Raw genomic sequence first — 26,968 nt, 5'->3', positions numbered from 1 at the left:
TTTTTGGTGCCGGGTTATTGCTGCTCCAGGTCCTGGTTTCGTCTTCAGGCCTGAATGTGGGTCAGGTGTATTTGGTGACAGAGCCGCTTCCCTCTCTGACGTAGGCTTTGCAGAAATCCGCTCAGCGTTGTTTCTCTGAGCCATCGGCACAAAACAAAAGTCTGCAGAAAGAAACAAAAGTGCTCACACTGGAAACAAAGAGCTTTTGTCCAAACGCCAGAGCACGACTGCATGCAAACACTCCTCCTTTTCATTAACAGCTTTTACTGGTCACGCACCAAAGACAAGCACAGGAAATGAGACTTTTGTAAGATGTTTGGCCTCTTTGGCTCCTGTCTGTGTTTGTGGTGTCTGCTTTAGTCTCCGTGAACCAGTTCATCGAACACTAATTTACAGTTAAATGACCTGTTTCAGGGTCGCCGGCTCCACTGCTTTTAATTTAACATATTTATGATCGTTTTAAAAAGCGCTGAGAAAGGGAACTGAAAAGGTTGGACGTGTAACAGCCAGTTACAGTTAAAGCAGAAACAGGAGCCAAAAATGAGCTTTTTGTTTTACTGAAGAGAAGCTTGATGCAAAAGTATTTAAACAGACAGGGAGGAAGCGGTGACACCCGAGGGGGGTAGCTCAGCAGGTAATCACAGTGGGAAAAACTGTGGGCAGGAAGTAAGGACTACTTTCTTTAAAGGACGAGATGTGAAACAGGAAGTGCACAGGAGACGAAGATCATAAATGTCCAGAACCTGAATGTTTTTGATCTCAGGAGGAGACGGACGAGCTGAAGAAGAGAGCGGCCGTCCTGGAGTGTCAGCTGCGGAAGAGCGAGGCGGCCAAAAAGGGTTTCGAGATGTCAACGGGAAAACTGCTGAGCTTCGTGGAGGTAAAACTTTTCAGCTTTCAGACATCACGATACAGCAACACTTTCAAAAATAGTTTCATTCACAGTCATTGTTTGTAGGGGAAAGACTCCCATTGACCCAAATGGCAAAGGTCATCTTTAAAAGCAGATGAGGTTTGAGTGGAGATCACAGAGTGAGAAGTAAGAGATGTGCTCGCTGCTGCTGTGGGTTTGAAATCAGATCCTTTCATCAGTGTTGACTGTCGACAGAGAAAATAATGGCCTTCAGATAACTCTCATACCGAGGAGACGTTTTACATGAAAAGATGTTTTCAGCAGGATTATTTCTGTTTATGAAATAAGTTTTTGGTGCAGCTGGAAAACAAAATAAAAGACAAAGAAGAAAACAAACAACCTTCTTTTTTGTTTGTTTGTTTCTGCAGAATGTTCAGGAGTTCCTACTCGAAAGTCACAGCCCCCCAAAGAGCTACAGGTAGAGTGTGTGTGTGTGTGTGTGTGTGTGTGTGTGTTCTTGTAAATATATTCTTGTGAGAACCATTGTAAATGTTTCACCTTGTGAGGTCCTCAGTGTGATAAAGGACTTCACTGTTAGTATTCAGTAAATTTACTATAGCAAAAGTACTGCAGTAAACTCTATGGGTAAAAGAGTAGTGTATGTTAATGTACTGCAGTATGTGCAGTACTAACTGTAATGCTGTAAATGTGCAGCAGGTTTGCAGTGACGTGCTGACCAGAGCACAGAGAGTCAGTGACAACGAGTCAATGGCAATGTGAAGTTAACAGGTGGCGAGCGATTAAGAAGCTGTTGACAGACATATGAGGAGATGTTAAATAGGTTAGAGGGTTACCTTGGCAACCACATCCTGGAAAGTCCATTAAGGACAAACCATCAGCCACGACCAGCAACCAGCTGATCACTTCCTCTGCTCACCTGGTTTCTCTCATCGGTTATTTTGACATTAAAGTTGCTGAATCTTATTGACTTTCTGCTGTCATTGCTTGAGATGGGCTTATACAGAGCCTGAGAGTGCATCATCATCATTATTATTATCATTATTATTATTATTATTATGGTCCTCAGGGTGCCCACAAAGACAGCTGAATCACAAACCTGTGTGTTCGATAATAATTGAGAGCCTGCTGTTCGTTAGCGACGCGGTGGCCGTCCTAACGAGTCAATCTGCTCAGTGTGAGCTGGTAAAGCGGTCGCTATAGAAACAAGCAGCCTTCATCTGTATGTTTCATTACTGTGTGTGTGAATTTACATCAGTGTGTGTGTTTGTGTGTGTGTGTGTGTGTGTGTGTGTGTGTGTGTGTGTGTGTGTGTGTGTGTGTGTGTGTGTGTGTGTGTGTGTGTATGTGTCCCTACCTGAACAGGGTGGTACAGTGGAAAGAGAAACTTGAGTTCACCAAGTTTCAAACACACGGCTCAGTTTGACCCGTCAGGACAGCTCACGTGTGTGTGCACAGTATATGTAATAATGTGTGTTTACAGGTTACTGTGTGCGTGTGTGTGTGTGTCTGTGTGTGAATAGACTGTGACTGCGACCCCGACACCTCAGTCTGTCACGTAATGATCCAGCTGAGAGCAGAGGCCATTAGCCCAGGTTACACACACACACACACACACTCTCTCTCACACACTCTCACACTCAGCGGTCCAGCTTGACCCACTTCAGTGCAGGTAGGACAGCAGTTACTTCCTGTTAATGGTCGCCCGCAGTGAGCGGCGGTGAGATGGCGGCGTTATGAAATGAGGAGCGTGTGTGAGGTCACTCTGTGCTCGTTATCAACAATCATCTGATCAACTTCCACAAAGACACCAACAAAGAAGAGTAGGTCACACGTTACAGCACTTCCTGATCTAATTTCCTCGTTTTTCAAACTCTCATCCTTGTTTCCTCTCTCCTTCCTCATATTATCCTTTCCATTCTTTTATCCTTCCTTTTCCTCTATTTTTTTTTGTTCTTTCCTTTTTCATCTTGTACGTGTCTTTTCTATTTTAACTCTCCTTCCTCACAACCTTTCTTTCTGCAGATTTCTCCTCCTCTCACTCCTTATTTCCATCCATCAGTCTCCATCTTTCCTTCCTTTCCATTTTCCTTATTTCTGACTTTCCTTAAGTCTTTGTCTTTCTAATTTTTTTTGTTCCATTTCTCTTTCTATCTTTCCTTCTTTGCTGTCTTTCATCTTACCTTGTGCCCTTTATTACTGTCATCTTTCCTTTTCTTATCCTCTCAGCGTTAATTTAACCCCCCAGCTCTTCTTCTTCTTCTTCTTCTTCTTCTTCTTCTTCAGTGTTTATTCGATTTCTCCTGCCTCCTCTCTCTTTTTTCCTCTTATCACCTCCTCATCGTGGTTTCCTCAGCTCCTTCTGGCTGCTTGTGTAACTCTGATTCAGTGAATCGGGTCACTCGGTCAGGTTATCAGCTCGGACACCTCCTGCCTGCTTCCTTTTATTTCAGTCCAGGTCAGTGGGACACCTCCACTCGTCTTTCATAACCGTGGGACCCCCCCACCGGGCCCTGCCTTTCCTTTTATTCACCTGTCTGGTTGTTTCTGGGCCACCAGGCAGCTAAAATGTCAGCCGGCGCCTCTGTGAGTGCGTTCAGAGACGCAGGCGTGAGGCTTGAGTCAGAAATAAAGGCTCATTGATGCCGACTCAGTGGCTTTCTGAATCATGAATATCAGTCTTATTAAGGTCGTTAGTCATCAGCGCCACAGTACTGACAGAAAGAAATGTCCCTGAGGACGGAGGAGCAGGTTCATACTGGGGGGAGGATAGTAGAGCGCTGTGAGACGGCAGGAAGTGACCTGACGGTTTGGTCCACACAGCGTCTGCAGGGTTTGAAGAGTGCACCGATCAACCGACCGGGACCAGAATCTGTCCTGATTGGTCACCACTCGGTCAGCCTCACGTACGTCTGATATTGAGCACACACACAGCAGTGCAGGTAAAAAGTCACACACTTACAACTACATGCTAACACGCTGTTAGCGTGGAAGCTCCTCGCTGTCAGTAAAGAGAACATTCGCTAAACGGGAGGAAACACCATGGAAACGTCCGTAACAACAAACCAGATGAGGCGCTTGAATCACCTTCACACAGCTGCCATGGACGTTCAAAAGAAGCTAATGCTAAAGTAGGGCTGAGAGCCACCTACAAGCTAGTAGCCTCGGTATGAGCAACGAAACAGTTGGGATGGATGTCCTGCTTTCAGCTGAAATCCTAAATGTGCCAGAAAATAATGAAAATACCTGAAATGTATTTAATACAAAGCCTGTGCAGCTTCTTTTGTCTGGTCAGATCTGTCAGTTCCTCATGATCAGCGATCTCAGGGAGAAAACAACCTGCAGCTTGTGAAGTTTAATCTTTTCTTTTACAATCAAAACTTTTTGCATTGAAGGAAAACTGAGTTTGTTTTTTTATCTGCTGTCAGTGAGTTTTCTTAGAAAATCAGAGTAAATATCAGAATAAAACCTGAAATAAGCCGGAGAAAAAGAAGAAGGTAGCAGCTGGTTTGTGTTTTAGTCTATGCTGGGACTCTGATCAGCCAATCACACAACCAATCATTTCACCCTCGACTCAACGAACCAAGTATTTGAAGCCTGAAGCAACACAGTGCTCTCAGCGAGGACGACCTGCCGAGGCTTCGTCGTTTGTTTGGGACATTCTCTGGGCTTTCTGTCCTGAGATTTTGTTATGAAAGGACCTCTGTGAGCTCCGCAGCTGCAGACGACCTCCACCAAGGTCCTCTCAGACCGAGTTAGTGATCGTTGTGTTACTTCACCTCTGACTCATCCTTGTCTCTGTTTGCAGCTCCGGAGATGTCAAAGTCGGGGCGTCGTCTCAAGGTCTCGCTGCCCGCTACAAGAAAAGCCCGTGGACGGCGGCCACACTCGCCCAGGAGGCGCAGGAGCTCACTCGGACTGTCAGAGCCATCCTGGATGTCGACTGTAAGTGATCTCAGCTCCACGCACGCCGGTCTGCATGTCCTCCTCCTCCTGCTCTTCCTGTCTGTGTGTGCCGCCCCGCATGAAGCCGAAACAAACAATCCCGCCGACCCGCCGCTGTGAGCGACTGTCCTCCGTTTCAGTGCTGAGCTTCTAGACGACCCGACTGTTGGAGAACAAAGTCGTCGAGATGTCGGCCGGACTTCAGCATCCAGCCGTGATCCCCACCGATCTCCCCAACACCTCCTCAGCTCCTGCTGAAGGACTCGCCATGTCAGAACTCTGCATGAAAGCATCTGCACACAGAACAGCAGCTTTATTCCAGCGTTTTAACCTGCGTTCGCTGCAGGACGGGTCAGGTGTTTCACCTGGAAACACGACAGGAGAGAGTTTGGTGCAGGTTAACTCACTCGATGAAGGCGTCTGTGAAGCTGAGCGCCTACCTGAATGTTTTCATGTTTGGCCATCGATGAGAGAAACGGCACCAAAACCCGCAGCTCCACATTCACAATCAATTGTTGTTAATTGCCTGAAGAGAAAGTTTTCATATTGTTCATATTCGTAATAGAACTCAGCTTTATTTAAATATCATTACTTTTCTTTGTCAAAGTGCTAATTTATGTTTGTAACCATTTCCAGCCCTCAGTGTTAGCATTATCAGCTAATTAGTGCTGAGGAACATCCGAATAAAAGCCCAGAATTTCAAAAACCAACATTTAAAGGTCGGCTCTGCGGCGCTTTTTCAGATTCTTCACAAAATTTTAACGCATAAAAGAAACGTGAACGTTAATAAACAGCCGATGCAGGTTCAACGTGACGTCACATTTTCAGGTGGACGAATACGAAAATCCACAGAATTAAAATGTATAATAAATGTTTTTTTAAACATATAGATGTTAATAATCACTGTATGATGATGATGATGCAAAGTTCATATTGGTCTATCCATTAAATACAGGCGGCATGCAGACACACAGCAGCTTTGTTATTGGTCAGTTAGACGTTATTTCTTATCTTTCCATCATTTCCTGTTATAATGGCACCAGAACTCACGATTAACCTGGTGGGTGGATAAAACATTCATGTAGTCCTTTGACTCCTGCCCTGCCTCTGTCTCAATAAATATCTTCATTTAACAAACAGTATAAACAATGTAAACTTACACATTACAGTATCATAAGGTTGCCATGTGCAGTAGCTGCCGCTCCGCCACGAGCGAGCTCACACAGCTTAGATAACTTACTGTAGTTTCTGTCTCATAGCTCAGTGTTTAGTGTCTGAGTGGCTGAACGCTCGTGTTTGTGCAGTAGATTAGCCAGCGACGCATCATCGAACAGTACAGGAGGAGAAACCTGCACGCCGCCCCGCACGCGAACGCCATGTCAGGAAGGACGATGGTCGCGTTAAAACGGGAACTCTGGGATTAAAGAGGCCTTCAGGGGCTTCGATGGCGTTTGGAGGTTTTGCTGTTTGTGTTTTCGGAACAAGCTGCAGATCCCGCGGCGTTCTCTGGGGAAAAGGATCAGCCGCTCTCAACCGTACGGTCGTGACTTTTCTCTGAACAGCTGGGCTGCGACTGAGATTTTTAAAAAGGAATAATTTTTCATGTGAAATTGTCTGAGACGTAAAGACTGACAGAAGTTTTAGATTAAGGGTAAAAGATGTTTAAAAAATCCCACATTAAAATCTCTGAAAACGACCGAACTGTTGTTGAATATTTTGTGCTTCCATTATCTCAAATATTTCCAACAACATTTGAATTCTTCTTCATCTTGGATGCATTTCAATAGCATCACATCATCTTCACTCAGGCCGGCCACCACGCTGACGCAGTAAACCACAGAGGGACAGAAAGACCAGAGGAGACTCAAAATGATTACAAATACATAAAAATCAAAGACTAAGAGACTCAAATGACACGAGGGCTTTGATTCAGTGAGTCTATTTGGAGGAAACGAACACAGAACACACTCTGTCAGGTAACTCTCCAAGCGTCCTTGAATGCACCACCAGGAAGTGTTTGTCAGGGGAACAAGGATGTAGTTCCCAAAGGTGTTTCCAGGTGATACTCGCAGAGAACTAAGGAGAAGCCTCAGGTACGCTGTGCTGCCCAGGAGAATGACAGGTATTCAGGAAATACACAGAGGTGAGAAACTGAAGTGGGTGGAGTGTGTGCGTTTTTAAAGTGTTTCCAGCAAACACACCGAGCTGGGAGATTCACACAGCTCTGTAACAAACAAACTAACAGTTCAGGAAAGCGCTGATGTATTTCCAGAAAATACACAAGCCTTTGTTTAGTTGTATAGTTCTTAACCCCAGCAAATACACAGAGCCAGGACACAGCTCAGTAGGAAGATTAAATTCTGGTAGTTCAGAGAAAAGCAAGGTGTGAATACCGTTTCCAGCAAATACACAGAGGCTGTGTCCCAATTCAGGGTCTGCACGCTTGAAGTACGCATTTTAAGTGCGGTTACGTCACCGCCACGTGACGACGGCTGTCCCAATTCGAAGTGTACTTCAAATGCATATTCCAAATGCGCCGTCGATTTCCCCAAATACCAAGCGTGGTCCGGTGCACGCTTCGTGGTCCCATATATCCCACAATTCATAGCGCGGCGGTGGGTGTGGATAATTTTGCTGCAAAATACGGCAGAAGGGAGCGGCGAAGAGGTTTTTTTTTTCCAAACTTTATTGAACTTATAAAGCGAACAGTCAGTCATTCCAGTTCAGTTTGTACAGTAGACATGCAAGGCAAATAAGAGTAACAATATACAGCACAATGAAATAAGAAGGATAAATAAATAAAGGATAAGAAAAGAAAAAAAGAAAAAAATGGGGGGGGGGGGCATGTGACAGACTTCATAACTTTGTACTTGAAAGTTGTGACAGCTCATTCGTTAAACATTTCTGAATGAATTTCAATCAATGATAATCAGATACAGGGCTTGCAAAATCGCTAGCCCGACGTCCCGGAGCTAGCGATTTTTTTCAGTCGGGCTACCAAAATCTTTCTCTTCCCTGCCCCTCGGGCTATTGTAGGAAAAATATATGTCAATGCTTTTGCATTCTTTCAGAAATGTAGCTGGGTAATTATGTCATTGGCATCGGTGAGCCACTGTCAATATGTGACATATTGAAGTCGCGTTTGAATTTGCGCTTGTTTTTTTGCTTTCACTTTGCAATCGTGCGAACTGTGTATAGAGAGCGACAGCACTGATCTGTGAGTGATGATAATTTGTGCACCAATTCCTCTGACATCGTCTTATTAATCGTTAGCTTACTATGCAAACATGACAAGTGAAATCTCCCGCAGCAAGCTTAAACATGTGAGAGGTTGATCGCGGGTGAAGGGTGACAGCCAAAGAAAAGCTTACCACAAAACGGAGAAGTTATGACAAATCAGACTATAAGGCAAAAAGAAAGTGCAGCTTTATGGTTTCATGGACAAAAGAATTTCTGTGGCTGCAATATGATGAGCTAAATAACCAGGGCTGCACATAAGTGGTCCGCAGGTGCGCATTCGCTGTCAAAATAAAAAACACGCACAAGGGTTAGGGTTAAATTTAAAAACTGTACTTTTGAGTTAAAATATATATTTATAATTTTAATAAATGACAACTTAAAAATGCATAAACATTTTTTGTATCGAAAAAATATCGAACCGTGACACCAAAGTATCGAACCAAACCGAACCGTGAATTTTGTGTATCGTTGCACCCCTAATATATATATATATATATATATCATAATAATCTGACAATACTATAATATGGTAAATGGCCTGTATTTACCTCAGGCAGCAGGAATTCTGTGTCAATTCACAGAAAATATCATATCTTTAAATGTGGAGCTGCTGAAAAAAACAGAAAAACCCCAAAAATTTATTTTTACTTTGTGCTGGTCTCAGAGGCGGTGGCAGCTACAACCGTTAACTGGAACTTATTTCTTGCTGCTTTGACTGAGATTTATATATGTGATGGAGTCCTTCTTTGGGCTCTGTGTATTTGCTGGAGAAAGCTGTTTGGTTTGCATTCAGCAGGTTTGTGACACAGTCACCTAATTTCCCTCCATCAGCGCGTGGGCGCTGTTACATAATTAACAGCCACGGCTCGGGACACAGGCGTCCTGTTAGAGATAATCAGCAGAGAAAGTAGGTCAGTCTGATCCGGAGCTTCATCACGCTCACCTGTAGCTCATCTTCATCACACCACTGGTTGCCTGGAAACCTGCTCGGCTTTAAAATCAGACCGCTGGCTCTCGTTCAGTTTTATCGCTCCAGAGGATCTGACCACCGGAGACAAACCGCAGACCTTCAGGATCAGATCTCACACACACACTTGTTTTCATGCATTTGTGGGGACATAATGCTTTCCCTAGCCGCTTACGCTAACCCTCGCCCTAACCCTCACCATAACCCAACTGCAACCCTGCCACTAAAACCACACTGTGAGTCTCAAACATGCCTGCATTTGGTCCCTATAAGTGTAGCGGCGTCCTCACAAAGCTGTGTAAACCTGGCACACACACACACACGCTCCCTGCCTGAGAAACAATCAGCAGGCTCGTCGGCTTCATTCATTCCTCGTTTGTGACGACTCAGACCCTGTTACCATGACAACAACGCCTCCTATGGCTTACTCTCGTGTTCATTCAGCTCGCTTCCCAAAATGCATCTGTGTGAAGTTACTCTGTGTGTCTGAACAAGTCTCGGCCTGCACCGCCTCAGCTTCCTGTCTGTGTGACGTCATCCTCACAGGCGCTCACACAGGTGGGATCAGGAGGACACGGGATATTCAATAAATCCCAGATCGGGGTTCTCTGAACCTAATACGCCACGAAGGTACACAGGAAGCTTTTTATAGACGTTACTCCTGAACTGGAGCAGGAGAGATCTGCAGGGAAGCTGGTCATTCCTTACTTCATCTTCGGCTCGTGTGATTGGTCAGCTGCAGAAGTTGTTGGCGTGTTTGAAATGGATCTGTCCAAAGCTTCAGAAGTGTAGCGTTAGAGATCCATCGTGCACTCAGAAGGCAATGCGCTGTAGCTTTAAACCTCGTCATCATTAAAGACTGGATGGTTAACCGTGGCGATGGTATCCACCGCCACATGGACCCAGCGTAGTCTGAATGACCCTGCTGAACTTTGCTGTGGACGTTAAAAATGAATAACCTCACCAGCAGCATGGCTCAGTGAAAGGGAACTGTTCCCACGGAGTGTGTAATGAATGATCATTTTCACTTGCAGGGTTCCTGCAGGTCTTCCTGTGGTGTATATTCTCTTTTCGGGCCTTAACAGACACCAAAGTTTTAACTGTTTGAGGATAAAATGGTTAAAAGACATCAATCTTCAAGTCACCCAAAGTTCAAGAAACATAAGGCTAAAACAGCTTCCACACACGTCTGTCTCCTGCTTCTTGTGGTCAGACTTTCCACGTTGACTTTGTCTCAGAGTTCAGCGGGACTTTGATCCCGTCAGACTTTCCAAACCGGGTTCTCGAGCCAGCTCCAGGAACCCTCGATGCTTCAAATTGGCAGAGGAAGGGCGTGATGGAGCAGCAGCAGAGCAGAGACAGAACCCAACTGCAGACACAAAGATGTGGGAGCAGATCCTCCGTCCATCCCAAAATGCTTTAGACGGGAATTCTGTGTTTTCAGTGGACGAGTCAGGAGCGTGCTCCCAGTTTTTAAAAATCGTTTTAGTTTTTATTCTTAAACGTAGGGCTTTAGCTTTGACGAACTTCATGATTGTACCGAGTTCCCACCGCAACCCACATGGATGCGCACGCTCTGAGTCAGTTGCACACACACACACTCGGCTGCATGATAAAAACATGATTATCTCCTCCTGCAGCAGTCATGCGCTCTCACTTCCTGTCTGCGGGTTTTTACTGAGGTCGTGTGGAGGTCGAGCATAAAAACATGGAACTGCGACTGCAGAGCGTTTGTTTCCAGGAGCTGCTCAGTCCCTCGTCGATGTTGCCCTTCCTGCCTCCCGTCTCACGGGCCTCCCTGCAGCGCTCAGGCCGCCGGGGTGAAACCGCAGGTCAGGTGTTTGTTCCGGCGCTGAGCCGTCTCCGTGCACACGCATGCAGGTTATTGTGATTATGTGATGGCCTGCAGAGGAAGCACAGAGGCAGAAACAGGCTGACACAGCTCTGTGGGAACGTTTTATTACATCCAGTAACGACACCTGTGTCCTCTAATTCGTGTCTGTGAGACCGACGAGGGAAAATGTGCGTTTGTTTTATATGAAACAATAACACGGACATTCTGTTTATTATGGGATGCTGCTGCCCGACGTTTGTGGTGACTGCAGGCTGTAAGACAAGTGTTTCCCCATCAGCATTTTCAAGCTCGTCCTCTGGGGTTGGGAGGATTATCCTGCAAATGTCGTCTTTCAGCGCGTTCCTGTGTAGTCGTAAGAGTGCTCGTTCATACCTGACGGCGTCATACAGACGAGACACCACACTCGTTTGTACACACGTCGCACACACGGGACTAATCGATGGTGGTTAAGGTTAGAGTTTGGGCCTTTTTAGAGAACTGTAGCCTGTTTGCACATGGTGATGTGGACAGGGGCAAGCACTGCCTGCTAGCTGCAGTGTGTACAGGAACATTGTTCTGAAAGGAGGAAAACTGTCTTCCATCTGAAGGCCACCAGATGACGCTAGCTATGGTTGCAAAAAGATTTCTGGTCCTCTTGAGGATTACGTGATGTTAACATATCTGCCGTTCTGGATGTGTGACAATCCTGTAAGATCGAGTGAGTGAAGCCTCAGTCACACAGGTCTAGAGACCGGTCTGCAACCGTCTGGTGACCTCCGGTCGTGGGTGAAAAATCTGTATTTCCTGGCTGATTGCGAGTGGTTGCTGGAGGTTGATGGCAGTTGGTGGGAAAATTATTGCTCAAGTCTCACAGGTCTACAGATTGATCAGGGAGCTCCTGGCAACCACTGATATTCCCCAGTATTCCCCAACTGATTGGCAACAACTTCCATGTGATTGCACTGATTGCTAGCATGCTGCTCCAGTCACAGCTTGAATGGAAGAGATGAACTTAAACACCAATCAGCTGCAGTGAAGCTGTGAAAAGTTCTAATTGGTAAGTAATTAAACAGTGAGAAACATCTTCGTGGTCACGTCCGGGTTTTAGGAACCAAGGTGACGACGATTGTGGAAATGTTCATCTCAGAACAGACTCCGGGACATCACGAGTGTTACATCTGTCTCTGAGGACTGACTCATGTTTGGAGCCTCCAGTGGACATTAGAGGAACTGCAGCTTTTGGCATTTCTACATTGTCATCATTTATTTATTTATTGAGAGGTCACTGCTGAATCAATAACCAGCGCTTGTGCACATTAGTGAGGATGAGAAGATAGATGGAGTAATAATATATCTGCAAAGGTACGATTACAGTCACTTTATCCTCCAGCTGGCTGAACAGAATATTGCAAATGTAGCAAATAGTGAAAAAGTGAGACACGTGTTGAGGACGGATAGCCGGATATGGACAGAAGGAGGACAGGGGAATGTCGGTAAGCCAGCCAAACACATCAGTAATACGTGAATCACCACAGACCCTCCACTCTGAACGAGACGTTTGGTGTCAGTTTCTGCTCTGATGTCCTCTGGGCAGCATTTGAAACCTGTTTTGTTCTCTGAGAGCAGAGATCAGTGTGGAGTCTCGGGGTGACGGTTTTATGGAGCAGTGGAGCTTCTCAGGCTGAATAGAAACTTGATATTTGTGTGTTTGTGAGCTGCTGGCCTCGTTACGTCGGGATAAAGTGGAACTACACACGATCTCACCCACGTCCAGAAAGAACAAACATTAAACATGACGAGCTCTAAATAAGATTTAATTTTCCCCTGCAGGCCTTCCCTACGGCTGGGAGGAAGCTTACACTGCAGATGGAGTGAAATACTACATCAAGTAAGAGTGTTTTCACACCTTCATGGGCTGAATAACCTCATACAGGGATTGTGTTGTTGGGCTCGTAATTACAAGTTCAAATATTCAAATATCACATTATGTCCAAAACTATATCCAGGGCTATAATGCTGGATGATAACGATGGATCTGCTGTAAGCCTCTTTCAGATGGGATTAACAGAACGAGGCGCTGGATAAAGATTCCCCACAGTCCCTGAAAATTCAGCCGTCCAACTCTGGATTTATGGGATAATGATCTGAACATCAGAGCACAAAGATGATACTGACGCTGATCAGTTTCAGTTAATAATACGGATCCTGGAAGTAAATGGAAATAACAATGTGACTGTATTTACCTACAAATACTTCACTGTAGATATTTTTTTGAGTTTGAGTCACTGTAAGGTTTCAGAGGAGTTACGGCGTACCTGCAGAGCTCGCTGTGAAACAGGAAGTTCACATTAGTCAAACTTTAAATCTCATTTTGCTGCCAGAAGACACTTCGTAGTTTTCACTTCACAAAACAGCTCCTGTAGGAGGATTCAGTTTCAGGCGATCGATAACGCTGAACAAGCTGCTTTTTCTCTGTTTCGACAGTCACGTGACCCAGACGACATCATGGAGCCCTCCCGGGTCGAGCGGCGGCGCCCCGGAGCTGACGCCTCCACCTCAGGAGACTTCAGAGGTGGGGGAAGGGTGTGATGGAGAGGCGGTGAAGCAGAGACAGAACCCGACCGCAGAGATGAAGATGTAGGAGCCAATTCGCCATCCATCCCCGATTCCTCTATCATTACTGCAGTCATGTGACACTTATATTTATATACATTTATAGCTGTTATAAAGCAATTCAACGTGTAAATGTATGTCTGCGAGCAAACATCATTTCAGGGTTACTAACAAGAGCCCGGCGGGCTCGTCGTTGAGCTAGTGTCAACATTTAAACAGCAAGAAAGTGAAGAGACACCCTTCATGTTAGCACTGACGACGCACAGTTTCTCCATCAGAGGGCGTTCGTCGATGTTTTAAGCTGCACTGGCATATTTTCTTAAAAAGAACTCATAAATAAAGACACATAACAAATAAGATATTTGTTTCACGCGTGTTACTCGTGCAGCAGGAGTAACGACTAGCCGTTAGCTTTAATGTGCAAACAGCGCCAGCTTTATGTTCTGGGCGGAGCTTCAGTTTACATTTCGGTGTATCGCTGGCACGTGATGTTAGCCAAGCTACAGTAAGCGCCGACTCATGACTTCCTGAAAGTCAACCGCCTCCTCTGCTCACTTCCTGTTACATATTTCCTGTTCCTGTCGTGGATTTTCATAATAAACATAAAGCCTGTAATAATGAGAAGAAGGTGTACTTTATTGGTCCCCGTGGGGAAAATCCCTCTCTGCATTTAACCCATTCACTCAGTGAAGCAGTGGGCAGCCATTGGGCGCCCGGGGAGCAGTGTGTAGGGACGGTACCTTGCTCAGGGGTACCTCAGGGTAGCTGTTCAGGGGAATCGAACCCCCGACCTTGCGATCATGGGGCCACCACTCTACCTACTGAGCTATCCCTGCCCCCCTGAGGTCAGAGTCTCAGAAAAGTCAGTAAACTATGAGCGCTATAAACTATAAAACATCTGTGTGTCCTTTAAGACATGTATTAGCAAACAGGCTAACGAGATAAAAGCTCTGCATTTCATTAATGTTGCAGGTTTTTTGCACTGGTGACTCAGAAGCATTTGCCCCACAGACCTGCATTAGAAAGCTTTGTGGTCTCTGACATGAACACAAAGACATTTAGGTTGAACTTTCACGCCCTGAGTCGTGTCTGCAGGTGTCTGTTTGTTTTACTGCCGTGTAAAACGTTCTCTGAGCCTCGGCAGCGCCTCGCTCACCATGATGGAAAAACTGAAAGCACTTTAGTTTCTGTAAAGGTTGCGTCATTCTCTCCAGAAAACATCTTCATGCATTAAAAATGGAGAATTATGAAGGTCTGAGGATTCTGGGAATGTAATTTGTCTCTATTCAGTGTGAGCGCAGTTCTTTCTTGACCACTTCAGCCCGTCTCGACTCTCCTTCATTATGTTTTAAATTGCTGCAGCGCTCCTCTGCCTCCTTTTTTTGTCCCTGCTCAGTTTCCGGCCTTTTCTCTCGTCGCGGAGAGCCTCGCCGAGCGCTCGATATGCTTTTATTCCCAGCAACAGGAAGGTTTTGTCAGTGGATGCTGAGAGCTCAGCTAATCTGAGAAGGTCGACATTCCTGCTTCTGAATTGTCCTTCAGGGTCACTGTGAAGTTTGCTGCCACAAACTTGTTCAAACTAACAGGAAGTGTTTTTCTGGCCGCAGCCGCTCGCACGGCAGCCTGAAAGGGAACATCAGAGGATCAAAACAATCGATCAGATGGAGAACAGACGGACAGAAGGCGGCTCTGCACGAGTTAAACAACAGCGGCGACTCCATACGTCAAACCAGCAGTTTTTATTCGCTCACTGCTGTCTGACAGCAACAAAAAGTTTATATGAAGTACTTAGTTTCACTCTGATAGCGACGACGTTGACCAGCTGGCTTAGCTAGGCTACATTATCAGTTTGGAATATTAAAGTGATTTAAATGAACTCTTCTGCATGACTAAAAGGATGGTGGCTGCTGAACACCAGAGTCACGTTTGGCATCACTGCAGTCGTCTTTCTTTTGGTCATGCGATAACGACAGCCTAGCTGCAGGACACCGGCCCTCGAGGCCTGGACTTCCCCTCTCCAGGTCTAAAGTAACCACCAGTCAGGTCAGGGTCCCCAATAGGTGGACCTTGGTCCAGATCTGGGTCTGGATGCGGCTCTATATGGACTTGGAGCTATAACTAGATTGTTTTTCTAGATTTTTGTTTTGCTCAAGTTCGCTCGTACACGTGTTTCTGTTGTTTCTACAATGGTCACACACCAGTGACGTGCGTTCTAACTCATCCCACATGACATCTTTTAGCCAATCAAATCATTTCCTCAGTTTCGTCTGTGAGGAGAGCGGGGGGCTCACAGCTGACGGTGTTTTCATGTACATGTAGTTAAACTACACCTTAATCTGCAGACAGCTTTTCCTAATATAAAAGAAGATTATTTCAATATGACGCTGTTATGATGAAAACCTCCGGGTCACTGTGAAAATAAATAATAAACATAGTTGAGATGTTATTGAATTGTACGTCTTTCTCTTCATGACTTCAGGTTATAGTGAATTAAAACACACGCAGGTGTTTGTTGACATTTTGTTTAAAGTTGAATTAAATTTCCACCAAAGCCGTGAGTCAAGAAGACGAGAATTCAGGCAGCCAAGAGACGGGACAACAACAAAAACGGAAGAAAAGTAACCAAGAAAAATCATCCATCATTTTTCATCAGGAGTTGGTAATAAAAAGGGAGAAACACATAAAAACAGATTTACTGTAACTTCCTGTGAAAGTGAAGACTCGTCATGTTCGTGTGGTGGGATGTGAGACAATCACAAAGCATGACTGAAACGCCGGAATGATTTCACCGCTGTGCCGTCCCACATGCTGCTTTATTATTGGACTGCGGAGCATTATGTCATTGCTGTGGATCGATACTCGCGCACTGTCTTTCCATTTCACGCTGGACTCTATGCTTTGATTTGTCTGCAGGATAATGAGTTTAATCAGAGTGAAGACGTGATTGGGCGAGTCGTGATTTGCATACAGATGTGTGTGTTCGTCGCCCGTGGAGTGCACGAATGTGCCGCCGTGTGAGCTGAATGGCAGTATTTATAGTGCATGCGAGGCCCGAGCCAATAATCTTCCTGCCTCGGGCTCAAGCTTCGATTCCAGCTCAGTGCAGCTCTGAATATGTGCTGCTGCTGCAAACAGTAATAATGTGAAACATGCACATAACAGTAGCTAAACACGGCCTGATGCTCGACAGCCCTGCTGCTCGGGTTCAGACTCGTTTCTGGACTCGGGCAGGTTTAGGGTCTCATCTACTTCCTGCTTCCTTCCATCAAAGCTCTCCGTCTCTGCTCCATCACATATTTCTCTTCCTCTTCTGTCTTTGTCTCAGCTTTCTTACACTGCACTCCTGAAATGGATCAGCCATTTGTTCAGTCTGTGCATCCTCCCTCTGAGGTCCGGAGCTCGCCTCCACTGCAGGCCTTGTTTGTGGCTCAGTTTTAATAGTTCTCTGTAAACAACAGCACGCTCATATAATCCTGCTGCACGGCTGAAATTCTGCTTTACATAACCAAAGCTGGCCTGAATGGAGCGCTGACCTGCTGGTACCTTGTAAGACTCATCATCACTGATGTTATTAAGCAGGCCAATCTAACTGATCTGTTTGGGCCCGGCTTTCTAATCCATGCCTGACTGAGAGGTTGATGCAATCTGTGACCTCTCAGCATCCAGGTTGAGGCTTTGCAGGTTGTGTAACGTCAAATTTGGTTGTAAACTGTTGGGACAAAAGCAAAGAGGAGACCTGCGCATGCACACGTACACTGCAGCGTAGCTGATGTGGGAACAAAACAAGGCGATCACAATTAGCAGCTCCTGGGAATCCTGGAGACAAAATCAGTACCTGACCCACCATCAAACCTGCAGTTCCTCTGACGTCCAGCGGGGGTCAATCCGCTCACACTACAGCAGTAATAAACATGTTTACTGTATAAAGACGTGAAGTTTGCATTATTGGGGGCGTGTCCTGATTGACTGACAGGTGGATGGTGACACAGGCAGCTGTAGCGGCCATCTTCACCTGAACATTTTTAATGACTGTAGTAACAGAGCTGAAGGCTGTTATTTAGCATTAAATACCAATTTATAGATACGGTTGTGTCTGTTTGCCTCCAAGCAGGGTTTTCAGCCTACGCACACACGCTGTAATGCAGTCTCTAGAATCACAGCTGCTCTCACTTCTGTACAATCAGACTCAGAGGAGTCGCCCCCTGCTGGACACCAGAGAGCGCACAGGGTTAGCTTTGTCGAATTTTCATAAATCACTCCGTGTGGGCTCTAACACTTTGTTATGAAGGTGTTAGTGTTGATCAGTGCAGCTTTAGGCTGTTTGAAAACGCATCGTTTTCTCTCCGTTTGGCCTCCCGTCCTCACTGAGGCTGCGTTTCCCCAAGGAAAACGCAGCGTTTTGAAAATGCTCAGAAAACGAATACATCTGAAGACAGTGCTTTCCTGTCGCAGTGTGGACAGTGAAAACGGAGACTTTCTAAAACGATGACGCATGTTTGTCATGTGATGCAGTCATGTGACCAATTAAACTAAGATAGTGGAGGGTATTACACAGCAGTTGTTTTGTTTGACAGCCGTATTAAAGATTAATATAGAATAGAATAGAATAGCCTTTATTGTCATTGTACAGAGTACAACGAAATTGGAGTGGCACTCCCTTGGTGCAAGATAAATAATAAATATAAATGTAAAATATAAAAAGTACAATAAAATAATCGCAAGTACTCAAACAATAGTAAGTACGATATATACAGGATAGCAGCATTAATATAATGACAGTATGAATAGCAGCATTAATATAATGACAGTGACGGTATGGAATAGGTTCAGTTGTTTTTGTGCTTATTTACTACGGTGATAGCTCTGGGAAAGAAGCTATCCCTGAATCTGTTTGTCCTGGTTTTATGTGACCTGTACCGTCAGCCTGACGGTAATAGTTCAAACAGTTGGTTGCTGGGGTGAGAGTGGTCCTTGATGATATTGCCAGCTCTGCTGAGGTACCGAGAGTTTGCAGTGACCTCCAGGCTGGGCAGAGAGCAGCCAGTGATCTTCTGGGCTGTGTTGATGACCCTCTGCAGTACTGTCCTGTACATGCTCCAGAGAGTTTTTCTTCAAATTATTTAATTCTCACTCACATTTGCAACTTTGTACTTTTGTGTTACTTGCAACAAAAACTCCACCTCATTGTTAGTCCATTTAAAAAACTCGCTGCTTTTCCTCGACATTTTGCCGGAAAGTAAATAACGCATGCGGAGAACTGGAACGTAAGCGTTTTCAGACGTTTCAATGTGGACGCACAACTAGTGTGGACGCGGAGCGTTTTCAGACGAAAACGCCGTTTTCAAATCTATCCGGGCCAGTGTGAACGTAGTCATTGGCTGTATCCCAACTCAGGGTCTGCAGCCTTAAAGGCCGCATTTTAAGGCCGATTACGTCACAGCGACGCGACGAAGGCTGTCCCAATTCGAAGGCTGCTCGAAATGCAGCCCTCAAATGCGTCCTTCATTTCCCTGAATTTTAAGGACATGGCGGTGTAGACTTCGTGGCCCAATATATCCCAGAATGCATAGCGCGGCGGTGGGTGTGGATAATTTTGCCGAAAAAAAACGGCAGATGAGGGGCGCCCGAAGAGTAAACTTTAAGTACTGAATATTATGTCACTTATTTATGTGCAAATGTTTAATAACGAAGAACATTAAACATTACTGTTGGCCACATGTCGGCAAAGTCATGTGACATTAGTGACGTTTGTACTAACTTGGTTTTAAAGCCTTTACTTTAAAATATACGCCGTTCAATAGCTGAGCTTAATCTCACAGAGAATGATCAAAGCTCATGTAGAAACAAACAAACAGATGAACAAAAGATTTTCTCCTTCATTTCTGTCAAACACAGCTGTATGACACGTTTCCAGCTGTTAGTATCATGGTTGCTAGGCAACCTGGGCAGCGCAACGGAGGCTACACCGTCCCATTTCACAAGCCTCGCACTTCCGGCCTTAGCGGTCTTTGAGTACGCGGCCCTTGAGGATGGTTAAGACTGCGTACTTTAAGGCTGCAGACCCTGAATTGGGATACAGCCTTAATATGCAGCCTGAAGGTGTCCTCAGCAGGTGTGTTAGCGAGGCGCTCACAGGTGCAGCGTGCGTGTTAACGGGATGAGTCAGAACCGTGTTTGGCCCAGTCCCCGCTCTGAAGCAGGCGTGTCTCGCCGCTGCCCTACTTTCCTCTCAAAAAGGTCATCACAACATCCCCATCCTTTAACAAACGCTGTTGCTAGGAGCTTTTAATGAGAGCGAGGCTGAGAGGGGTTTGTTGTTTGTTTCTGTCCACCATATGGCTGCATGTTAGACGAGCTTCACATCAGATCAGGCCTCACGAGGCTCCAAAGTCCAGGACACAAGAAATCACTTTCTGATGCTGTTCATGGTGGTCAGAGAGAAACCACAACACTGACTCCCTATGGGCACCAGCTGGCAACAGTGGGGAGGAAGAACAGTCCTTTGTCTGTGAAGGTTCTCAGTCATCCAGGTCATCGTAGTCTAAGGAGCTTGCAAAGAAAAGCGTCTGGACTTCTTTAAGTTGCTTGAAGACGTTTCACCTCTCATCCGAGAAGCTTCTTCAGTTCTAAGGTCAAATGGTGGGGAGTCCCAGATTTAAACCTAGTGGGAGCGTCCCCCCACAGAGTGACAAAAGGACCCCCTGATGATCCTCTAATCATCTGGGCCAAGGTGTGAAACTGTGTCTTCAAGCAACTTAAAGAAGTCCAGACGCTTTTCTTTGCAAGCTCCTTTGACGACAAGAACAGTCCTACTCTTTCGAGATGTCCCTACATGTGCCACGACTGTCCTCTTTTGCTCGTCTCATCTCTTTTTTCATCTCCTCTGAAGAAGAATCTGCTCTCCTCTTTTCCTTCCCTCCCTCCATTCTTCCTTTCTCACTTCCTTCCTTCGTTCCACCCACACCTAACCATCCACAGACAGACATGAAGCTGTGTTAAAGCTGCGTGAATAAAGTGACAGAAGGGTGTTCAGGGTTTAGGTCTGGGCTCTGAAGCTGCAGCCTGGTTGGAGCAGGGACCTGTGTGAGGGGTCTGCAGGTCTGAGCGGAGCAATCGTGTTCTTCAAACCTGAACCAATCAGTGCGGAGCCCTGAGCGACCCTGCTTCTCCAAACACCTCACCGTCACATATATCACTGAAGCTCATTACGTGTTTGCAGGTTTGAGTCCGGAGACGTTTCCCTCACTGAAACGTTTCATCTGACATTTTTAATGTCTTAAACTCTCTCTGCTTCCTCATTTCCTTCCTCCCTCCCTCATCTTGTCTCCTCCTTGGGTTGCGTTTGTTTTTCCCTGTCTGAAGCACGCCAGGTTCCACGTGACTGAGCCACAGAGGGGCGGGGAGGAGGGGGAGAAGAGCGGGACACGGCGGGCTCTCATTGGACAAAAGTAGGTCAAGCCGGCCCACTCACGTGACCCAGCATACCTCTGCAGGCTGTGTGTGTGTGTGTGTGTGTGTGTGTGTGTGTGTGTGTGTGTGTGTGTGTGTGAATTTTAAAGGAAGCAGATTTCACAAGAATAAAAAGGCCTGAATGAAGGTTTCAGAGATAAAATGTCAGCACGTCTGCAGATCACGAAGGTTTAACTGCTGAGAGCAGAGAGAAGTTTAAACTCCACGAGAGACAAAAACACTTTCAGGGTTTGGTTGTTCCTGGAAGTTTCTGGATGTTTAGTCTGCAGATCAGAAACAACCAGACGCAGCTTGCTCAGAATGAGCGTTAATGGAAAGAAACAGACAGAAATGCTGCCCACATGAGCGCGACTCAGGGATGATACGGAACAGGAAGTAAAATGAAGCAGGAAACACTGAACAAAACAAGAACTGAACCGATAAACATCCAAGAATCAACACTGATCGCACACACACTACACACTGGAATATTCTCCCATGTTGCTTGTCTGTGTTGTATTCTGTTACGTGTGATGATATCTGTGCATTCCTGGATTATCCTTTGTGTTACACTTTTTGATGGGTTTTTTCCTCGCTACCTAGCCTGACCTGTCTCCCCAATGTGATGTTTGTGTATTGTATGTACGGTTGGCAAGGTCTGTCATCTCGGGTGTGGGCAACTGCAACTGACAAATAAAAGCTCTCTCTCATCTCATCTTCGCCATTCGGCGTCGTTGCGGGCTGCGTCCACCTGACCCGTAGCTACGATGTGAATTTCATGTGACGTGGAAGCGTTAGGAGCGGTTTGTGGTTAGGTCAGAAGTTTAAACGTAGATTTCCCGCTGAGGCATAACTCAGGCGGTCGGCTGGATGTCGCCGTGCTGTCGGCGACCGCAAAATAAGAGGAAAACTATTACATCAGCAGCATTACAGGTTTCACCTCTCTTAAACCTACAGGGCGCCTTGTAGTTCACTGAGGGTGAACTCACTGTAGGACAGTGAGCTGCTTTCAGCCTAAGTCCTCAGGTGAACCTCAGCTCCGACCACGCCCTCTTTTTTCACCTTCAGAGCAAAAACTTTCCACAGGTTTCAGAAAATCACAGAGATTTTTCACTTCACTTCCAACAGGGAAAACACTCTCACCATGAAGCTGTCGCTGCGCAGGAAGCATGCGCAGTACGCTCAGCAAAGGTGTGTGTGTGAGAGAGAGAGAGAGCGGGGCGGGGTTATGGCTCCAGCTCTGACGTCAGCAGTCCTCCGTTCTCACACATGGACTCGGTGCTCGGTCCGCAGCCCGGTCAGGCACCGCCGCACGCGCACGCAGCAGGTCGTGTGTGCTGAGAGCAGCAACTTTTATTTTGAAAGGATTCCTTTCCGCGTGGACGTGAGGCCACAACGCGAGGACAGCGCTCAGCTTACCGTGTCACACCTGCGGCTCTGCTCGGCTCGTTTCCCAGACTGAAGTCCCGATGCAAGGAGGCGTGATGGAGAAGATTTCCCGACACCCCGGCCCGCTCACCCCGCTCAGCCCGGGCTTCCTGCCCATGGCCACGCACGGAGTGCTCAAGTCGCTGCTGGAGAACCCAGTGAAGCTGCCGCTGCAGCACGAAGGTGAAGTGTGTGTGTGTGTGTGTGTGTGTGTGTGTGTGTGTGTGTGTCACATTTAAACTGTGCGTCAGCAGCAAAGTTTCCACAGCAGGAGAAGAAAGAAGAGTCAGTGTTTGCCGAGGTCACACGCGCACCGTGACAAACAAGCACCTGCAAACACACCTCTGCCTGTGTGTGGGGCAATAATTTAGTTTGAGGTGTGTGTCAGACTCGCTTCTCACGCAGAGCAGTTCGCAAACACGGAGGTCACAAGTGCAAATTCCCCGCGAGGAACCGGGGACGATTCTGCCAACCAGACTCTGTGTCATTTTTGGAGGATTTCAGGAAAGCGGCCCCGTGCTGCGCCCAGCTGTGAACTTCTGTTTTTCATGTTGCACAACAAGCGTCTGAATGTTACCCGGCTCGGGCTCATCGTTCATAATTCAAAGAGTGATCGGAAAATATCGATATTCTCCTTCAGATGCTTCTTTTCTGCAGCCAGCTGCCCGAAAGTCAAATATGTGAACGCGCCGTGAGACACGTCTCCTGTCACTGCACACAGGTCCTGTTCCTCTGGCCTGTACGTGATGTTTATAACATGTTTATGAGTTTGTATCGTCAGGTGTAGACGTGAGCTCCGATCAGTGATCATTGTCCTTTAATCGACGTCATGACCTCCAGATTTACCTGACACTTTTGATTCCGATTAGAATCCATGTTGGAAGCGTCCTTTAATATAAAGACACAGAAGAAAATATTCCAGAGCTCAGTTTTCTTGTTTCTTCACATCTCAGATGTTTTATTAAGTTATTACTGAAGCTCAGGTAATGAGTCACCTGTGTGTGCTCGTCCTGATGGACTCTGTTGGGCTTTGTGTGTGTCCGTGATTGGACTTTATCCACCCTCTCGGTTAATAACAAGGACTTTATTGAGAGCGTCGTGCAGCTGCTGGTTCAGGCCGTCAGAGTTCAGAGTATTTGGGGGTTTGAGGCTGCCGTCTCGCCCGTGTTTGGTTTCTTGTGGTCACGCTGAACCATCCTGACCTTGGCGGTCTGAGCCTGCTAAACAAGTTTTTGCTCTGGAGACGTGTCAGGCTGCGAGGGCGATGAAGTAAGTACAGCTTCCCCGTCATTATATCTGCATCACCTTTTCCTGTTTGGAGGTTTTTTAAATGATGACCTGAAACACCATGAACGATGACTCAGATTTCTACTTTTTGTTGAAGTTCACATGAAAAAAAGTTTAGCTTTAGTTTTTCAAGCTCTCAGAGGTCTTTGAGGGATGTTTGGGTAAATCTCAGGTGTTCATGCCAGAGCTGTGCAGTCATTTTGCTTCAGTTTATCCCCTCGAAACACTTTCTTTGTTCAGATGCCTAAAAACACGTAATCGTTTTTCCATGTTGTGTTATGCTGAGTTAACCTGATGCACAGTTAGCGGTAACTCTCACTTGTGACTTCAGTGAGTGCAACTTTAGTAAAATTGGTTCCACACCAGCCTCTGAAGAGCAGGGTGCTGATGCCAGGGTGGTGGACGGGTCAACAAAGCTCTGTGATATTTGATAACGACTTCCTTGTAATCAGACAAAGCAGTTCTTATGTTCAAACCTGACCAAACCTTCACCATCGTTTGTGGTAAATAAGACGAGAGTCATGTTAGCAGCAGGAAAACATCCTGAAGCGGGAGATTAGAAAACGTTCAGGTACAATCTGCTGCGGTCGAGCTGAAAGAAGAGTCAGAGTTCAGCTTCCTGTCATAGCAAACATCCTAAAATGAATTCAGATGTGTTTGACGGTTCTCAGTCATTTCATCAATACCAGAAAGCTTTAAAGGTGGAACACCAAGCAGCAGCTACCAGCTCACAGAGATTAACCCAAAATATCTTTTTATAGCTCCAGAGACCACCTTCACAGAGTGACTAATGCTGAGAGCAGCAGTTGCTCTTCGTATTTATAGCCTCGATCTGATCCTCGTTTCTTTGTATTTCACAGAATATGAGGAGCAGGTTTACTGAAATACAGCACTGAAGCACAGTTTGTTGAACATTAGAAAGCTTGAGCACATTTATCCTTCAGTCTCTGAGCAGCTCTCTGTCATCTCTGTGAGGATCTCCAGGTTCTCCTTTGGATCTTCTTCTGAGCAGTCGTCTGTGAGATGATCCCACAGTTCTCTCCTGGTGCTTTTTTTAGTGCAGACCTTTGCTCTGTACCGTAAACCTCTAAAAGTTGGTCACTGTCACTGATTCACTCTCTCCATGTTCTTGTGCAGCTTTCAGCAAAGAGCACGAGAAGGAGAAAAACCTAGAAGAAGAGCGCAGCGCCCCCCAGTCGGCCTTCCTGGGCCCCACGCTGTGGGACAAAACCCTCCCCTACGATGGAGACACCTTTCAGCTGGAGTACATGGACCTGGAGGAGTTTCTGTCTGAGAACGGGATCCCTTCCAGCCCCTCCCATCACCACCACGACCACCACCCACCACACGCTCCACCACGCCAGCCGCCAATCATGACACCAGCCCCTCCCACGCCAGCACCTTCAGTGATTGACCTTAGCAACCACGCCTCCGCCTCTGTGCACACGACTGTCGTCTCCCCGAACTGCCTGCACGGCAGCCCGGCAGCAGCAGGTAACAACAGCACACCTGGTTTCATTAACTTTATGACTTTGTTTTTAACACATGCAGCTGTTCAAATGAATCACTGTGGTTATTACCAGAGTATTACCTGGTGCAGGTACAGCACAGTGTCATCAGCATAGCAGTGAATTATGGGAATTTAAACCAGGAATAATGCAGAGCCCAGTATGGATCCTTGAAGCACTCTAAAAAGGATATATTTATATATATATTGTGGATATGCAGCCGGGGATGAATAAAGTATCTGTCTGGAGGATAATAAACTGTTTACAAAGACTGAAGAACCATCATGAGGTAAGAACCAGGCCAGTGCTGACGAATCACAGCAGCACATTTACACTCTTCAGATGATCCTCTTATATAAAAGTTTCATCAGCATTAAAGTGCAGTTTCTGGATGTTTTTAGAAGTTTGACCAAGATATGAGATAAGAGATAGTTACCAATCCTGTGACGCCTCTTTGAAGAAGGTCACTAGAAATATCACAGAGAGGAGGAACATCAACACGTAGAAGTGACCACATGATCCCGAACAGGCTGAGATGGTGAAAACAGTCAAACTCAGAGGTGCTTCCTCCCTCAGCAGCAGAACAAAGACCCACCGTCACTGAGCCGTCTCGCACTGAAAACAAATCAGAGGCGTTTGTCCCTTTGAGACGGCAGACGCCCTCGACCGTGGGGCGGGGTCGCTGTTTGTTGAGGAAATGAAATGAATGAGCTTAAAGTAGACCAGCTTGTGCTGGTGATGCTCTCTTCTTCTTCTTCTTTGATTTTGGAACTAAAACATCTTACAACCCTTCGTCTTTAAAGTCATTTAAAATGATTGAAAATCCTCCAGTGGATGTTTTGTGTGCTCCGCTCGGGCCAGAGAACGTCACGTGACGCTGAGCGTAAAAGTTGGATTACAATCTGAAGCTTGTGGAGGAGAAACATCGCTGACATTTAGGCCGAGCTGAGATTTGCATGAAAAAAACTTTGTAAGAATAAAGTTCCCAGATTCAAAACATAAATGTTGTTTGTTTGAGGTTTTAACCAAAGAACCCATCAGCGTCGAGCTTTGGATGCTTTGAAAGCACAAAAACTCTCCCAGCAGCATCAACATTACTGAGTTTGATTAGAACTGCAGCTCAATGAAAACAAACCTGTGTGTGTGTGTGTGTATGTGTGTGTGTGTGTGTGTGTGTGTGTGCATGTGTGTGTGTGTGCGTGCGTGTGTGTGTGCGTGTGTGTGTGCATGTGTGTGTGCATGTGTGTGTGTGTGCGTGTGTGTGTGAGGATTATTAGTGGATGTGAATGTAAACACATGTTTGGAAGTGGGAGTCGCCCAGCCTGCTTCTGCTGCTGGGAACAGTATGTACTTGAACCAGTGATCTCATTTCATGTCCACCACACACACACACACTCGTGCACACACACACACACACACACACTCGCGCACACAGACACGCGGGGTCACATGTCTGTGCTGTCAGAGGCGCTTGTTTTCTTGAAGAGGAAGTCTGACCTCGCGGCATGAATCTAACACTTCTGAGTTTTCCTCGTGAGCGAATTCTCTCACCTGGGAGGTCACATGTGACCTCTCGACCAAACACACCTGAGCTCTTCTCACCTTTGCACAGCCGCCCACCTGATGAGCCGACTCTGCCTTGGCGATGAGGACGGTCTGCGGTTTGCTGTGTTTTTCTCTGTGGTGAAAGGCAGAATTGATGAGGAGGTATCAGGAGCAAAGGAGACGAGAACAGCGTGGAAATGACAAACACGTGACCCGCCGGCGCCCGCACGGTTCAAGTTTCCGCTCAAATGGTAAATGAAGACTTGGAAGTTTGAGACTGT

The 26,968-nt window shown here is 46.2% G+C and overlaps 2 protein-coding genes across 3 annotated transcripts in view; both read left to right on the top strand.

Annotated features, from left to right (window-relative positions):
- stxbp4 (syntaxin binding protein 4) overlaps window positions 1-13,827 on the top strand; it is a gene marked incomplete at its 5' end in the record, with an annotated part of 39,852 nt that extends 26,025 nt beyond the window's left edge. The window contains 5 exon segments of the mRNA XM_076887815.1: window positions 764-880; window positions 1,282-1,331; window positions 4,680-4,816; window positions 12,688-12,745; window positions 13,342-13,827. Coding sequence (XP_076743930.1) covers window positions 764-880; window positions 1,282-1,331; window positions 4,680-4,816; window positions 12,688-12,745; window positions 13,342-13,498 — 519 coding nt within the window.
- Window positions 13,828-22,174: 8,347 nt separating this feature from the next.
- The window catches only part of hlfb (HLF transcription factor, PAR bZIP family member b), a 13,188-nt gene continuing 8,394 nt past the window's right edge, over window positions 22,175-26,968 (top strand). The window contains exons 1-2 of one of the 2 annotated variants that reach the window (XM_014408329.4): window positions 22,175-22,530; window positions 24,772-25,128. In XM_014408329.4, the coding sequence (XP_014263815.1) occupies window positions 22,389-22,530; window positions 24,772-25,128 (499 nt within the window). In that variant the 5' untranslated portion in view covers window positions 22,175-22,388. The remainder of the gene's footprint in view (window positions 22,531-24,771; window positions 25,129-26,968) is intronic. The other variant, XM_004565279.5, reaches the window with a different exon arrangement.

Source organism: Maylandia zebra, linkage group LG8, assembly GCF_041146795.1.
Source record: "Maylandia zebra isolate NMK-2024a linkage group LG8, Mzebra_GT3a, whole genome shotgun sequence".
Lineage (NCBI taxonomy): Eukaryota > Metazoa > Chordata > Actinopteri > Cichliformes > Cichlidae > Maylandia > Maylandia zebra.
The sequence above is the reverse complement of the archived record's forward strand: the minus strand, read 5'-3'. Positions and strand labels throughout refer to the sequence as shown.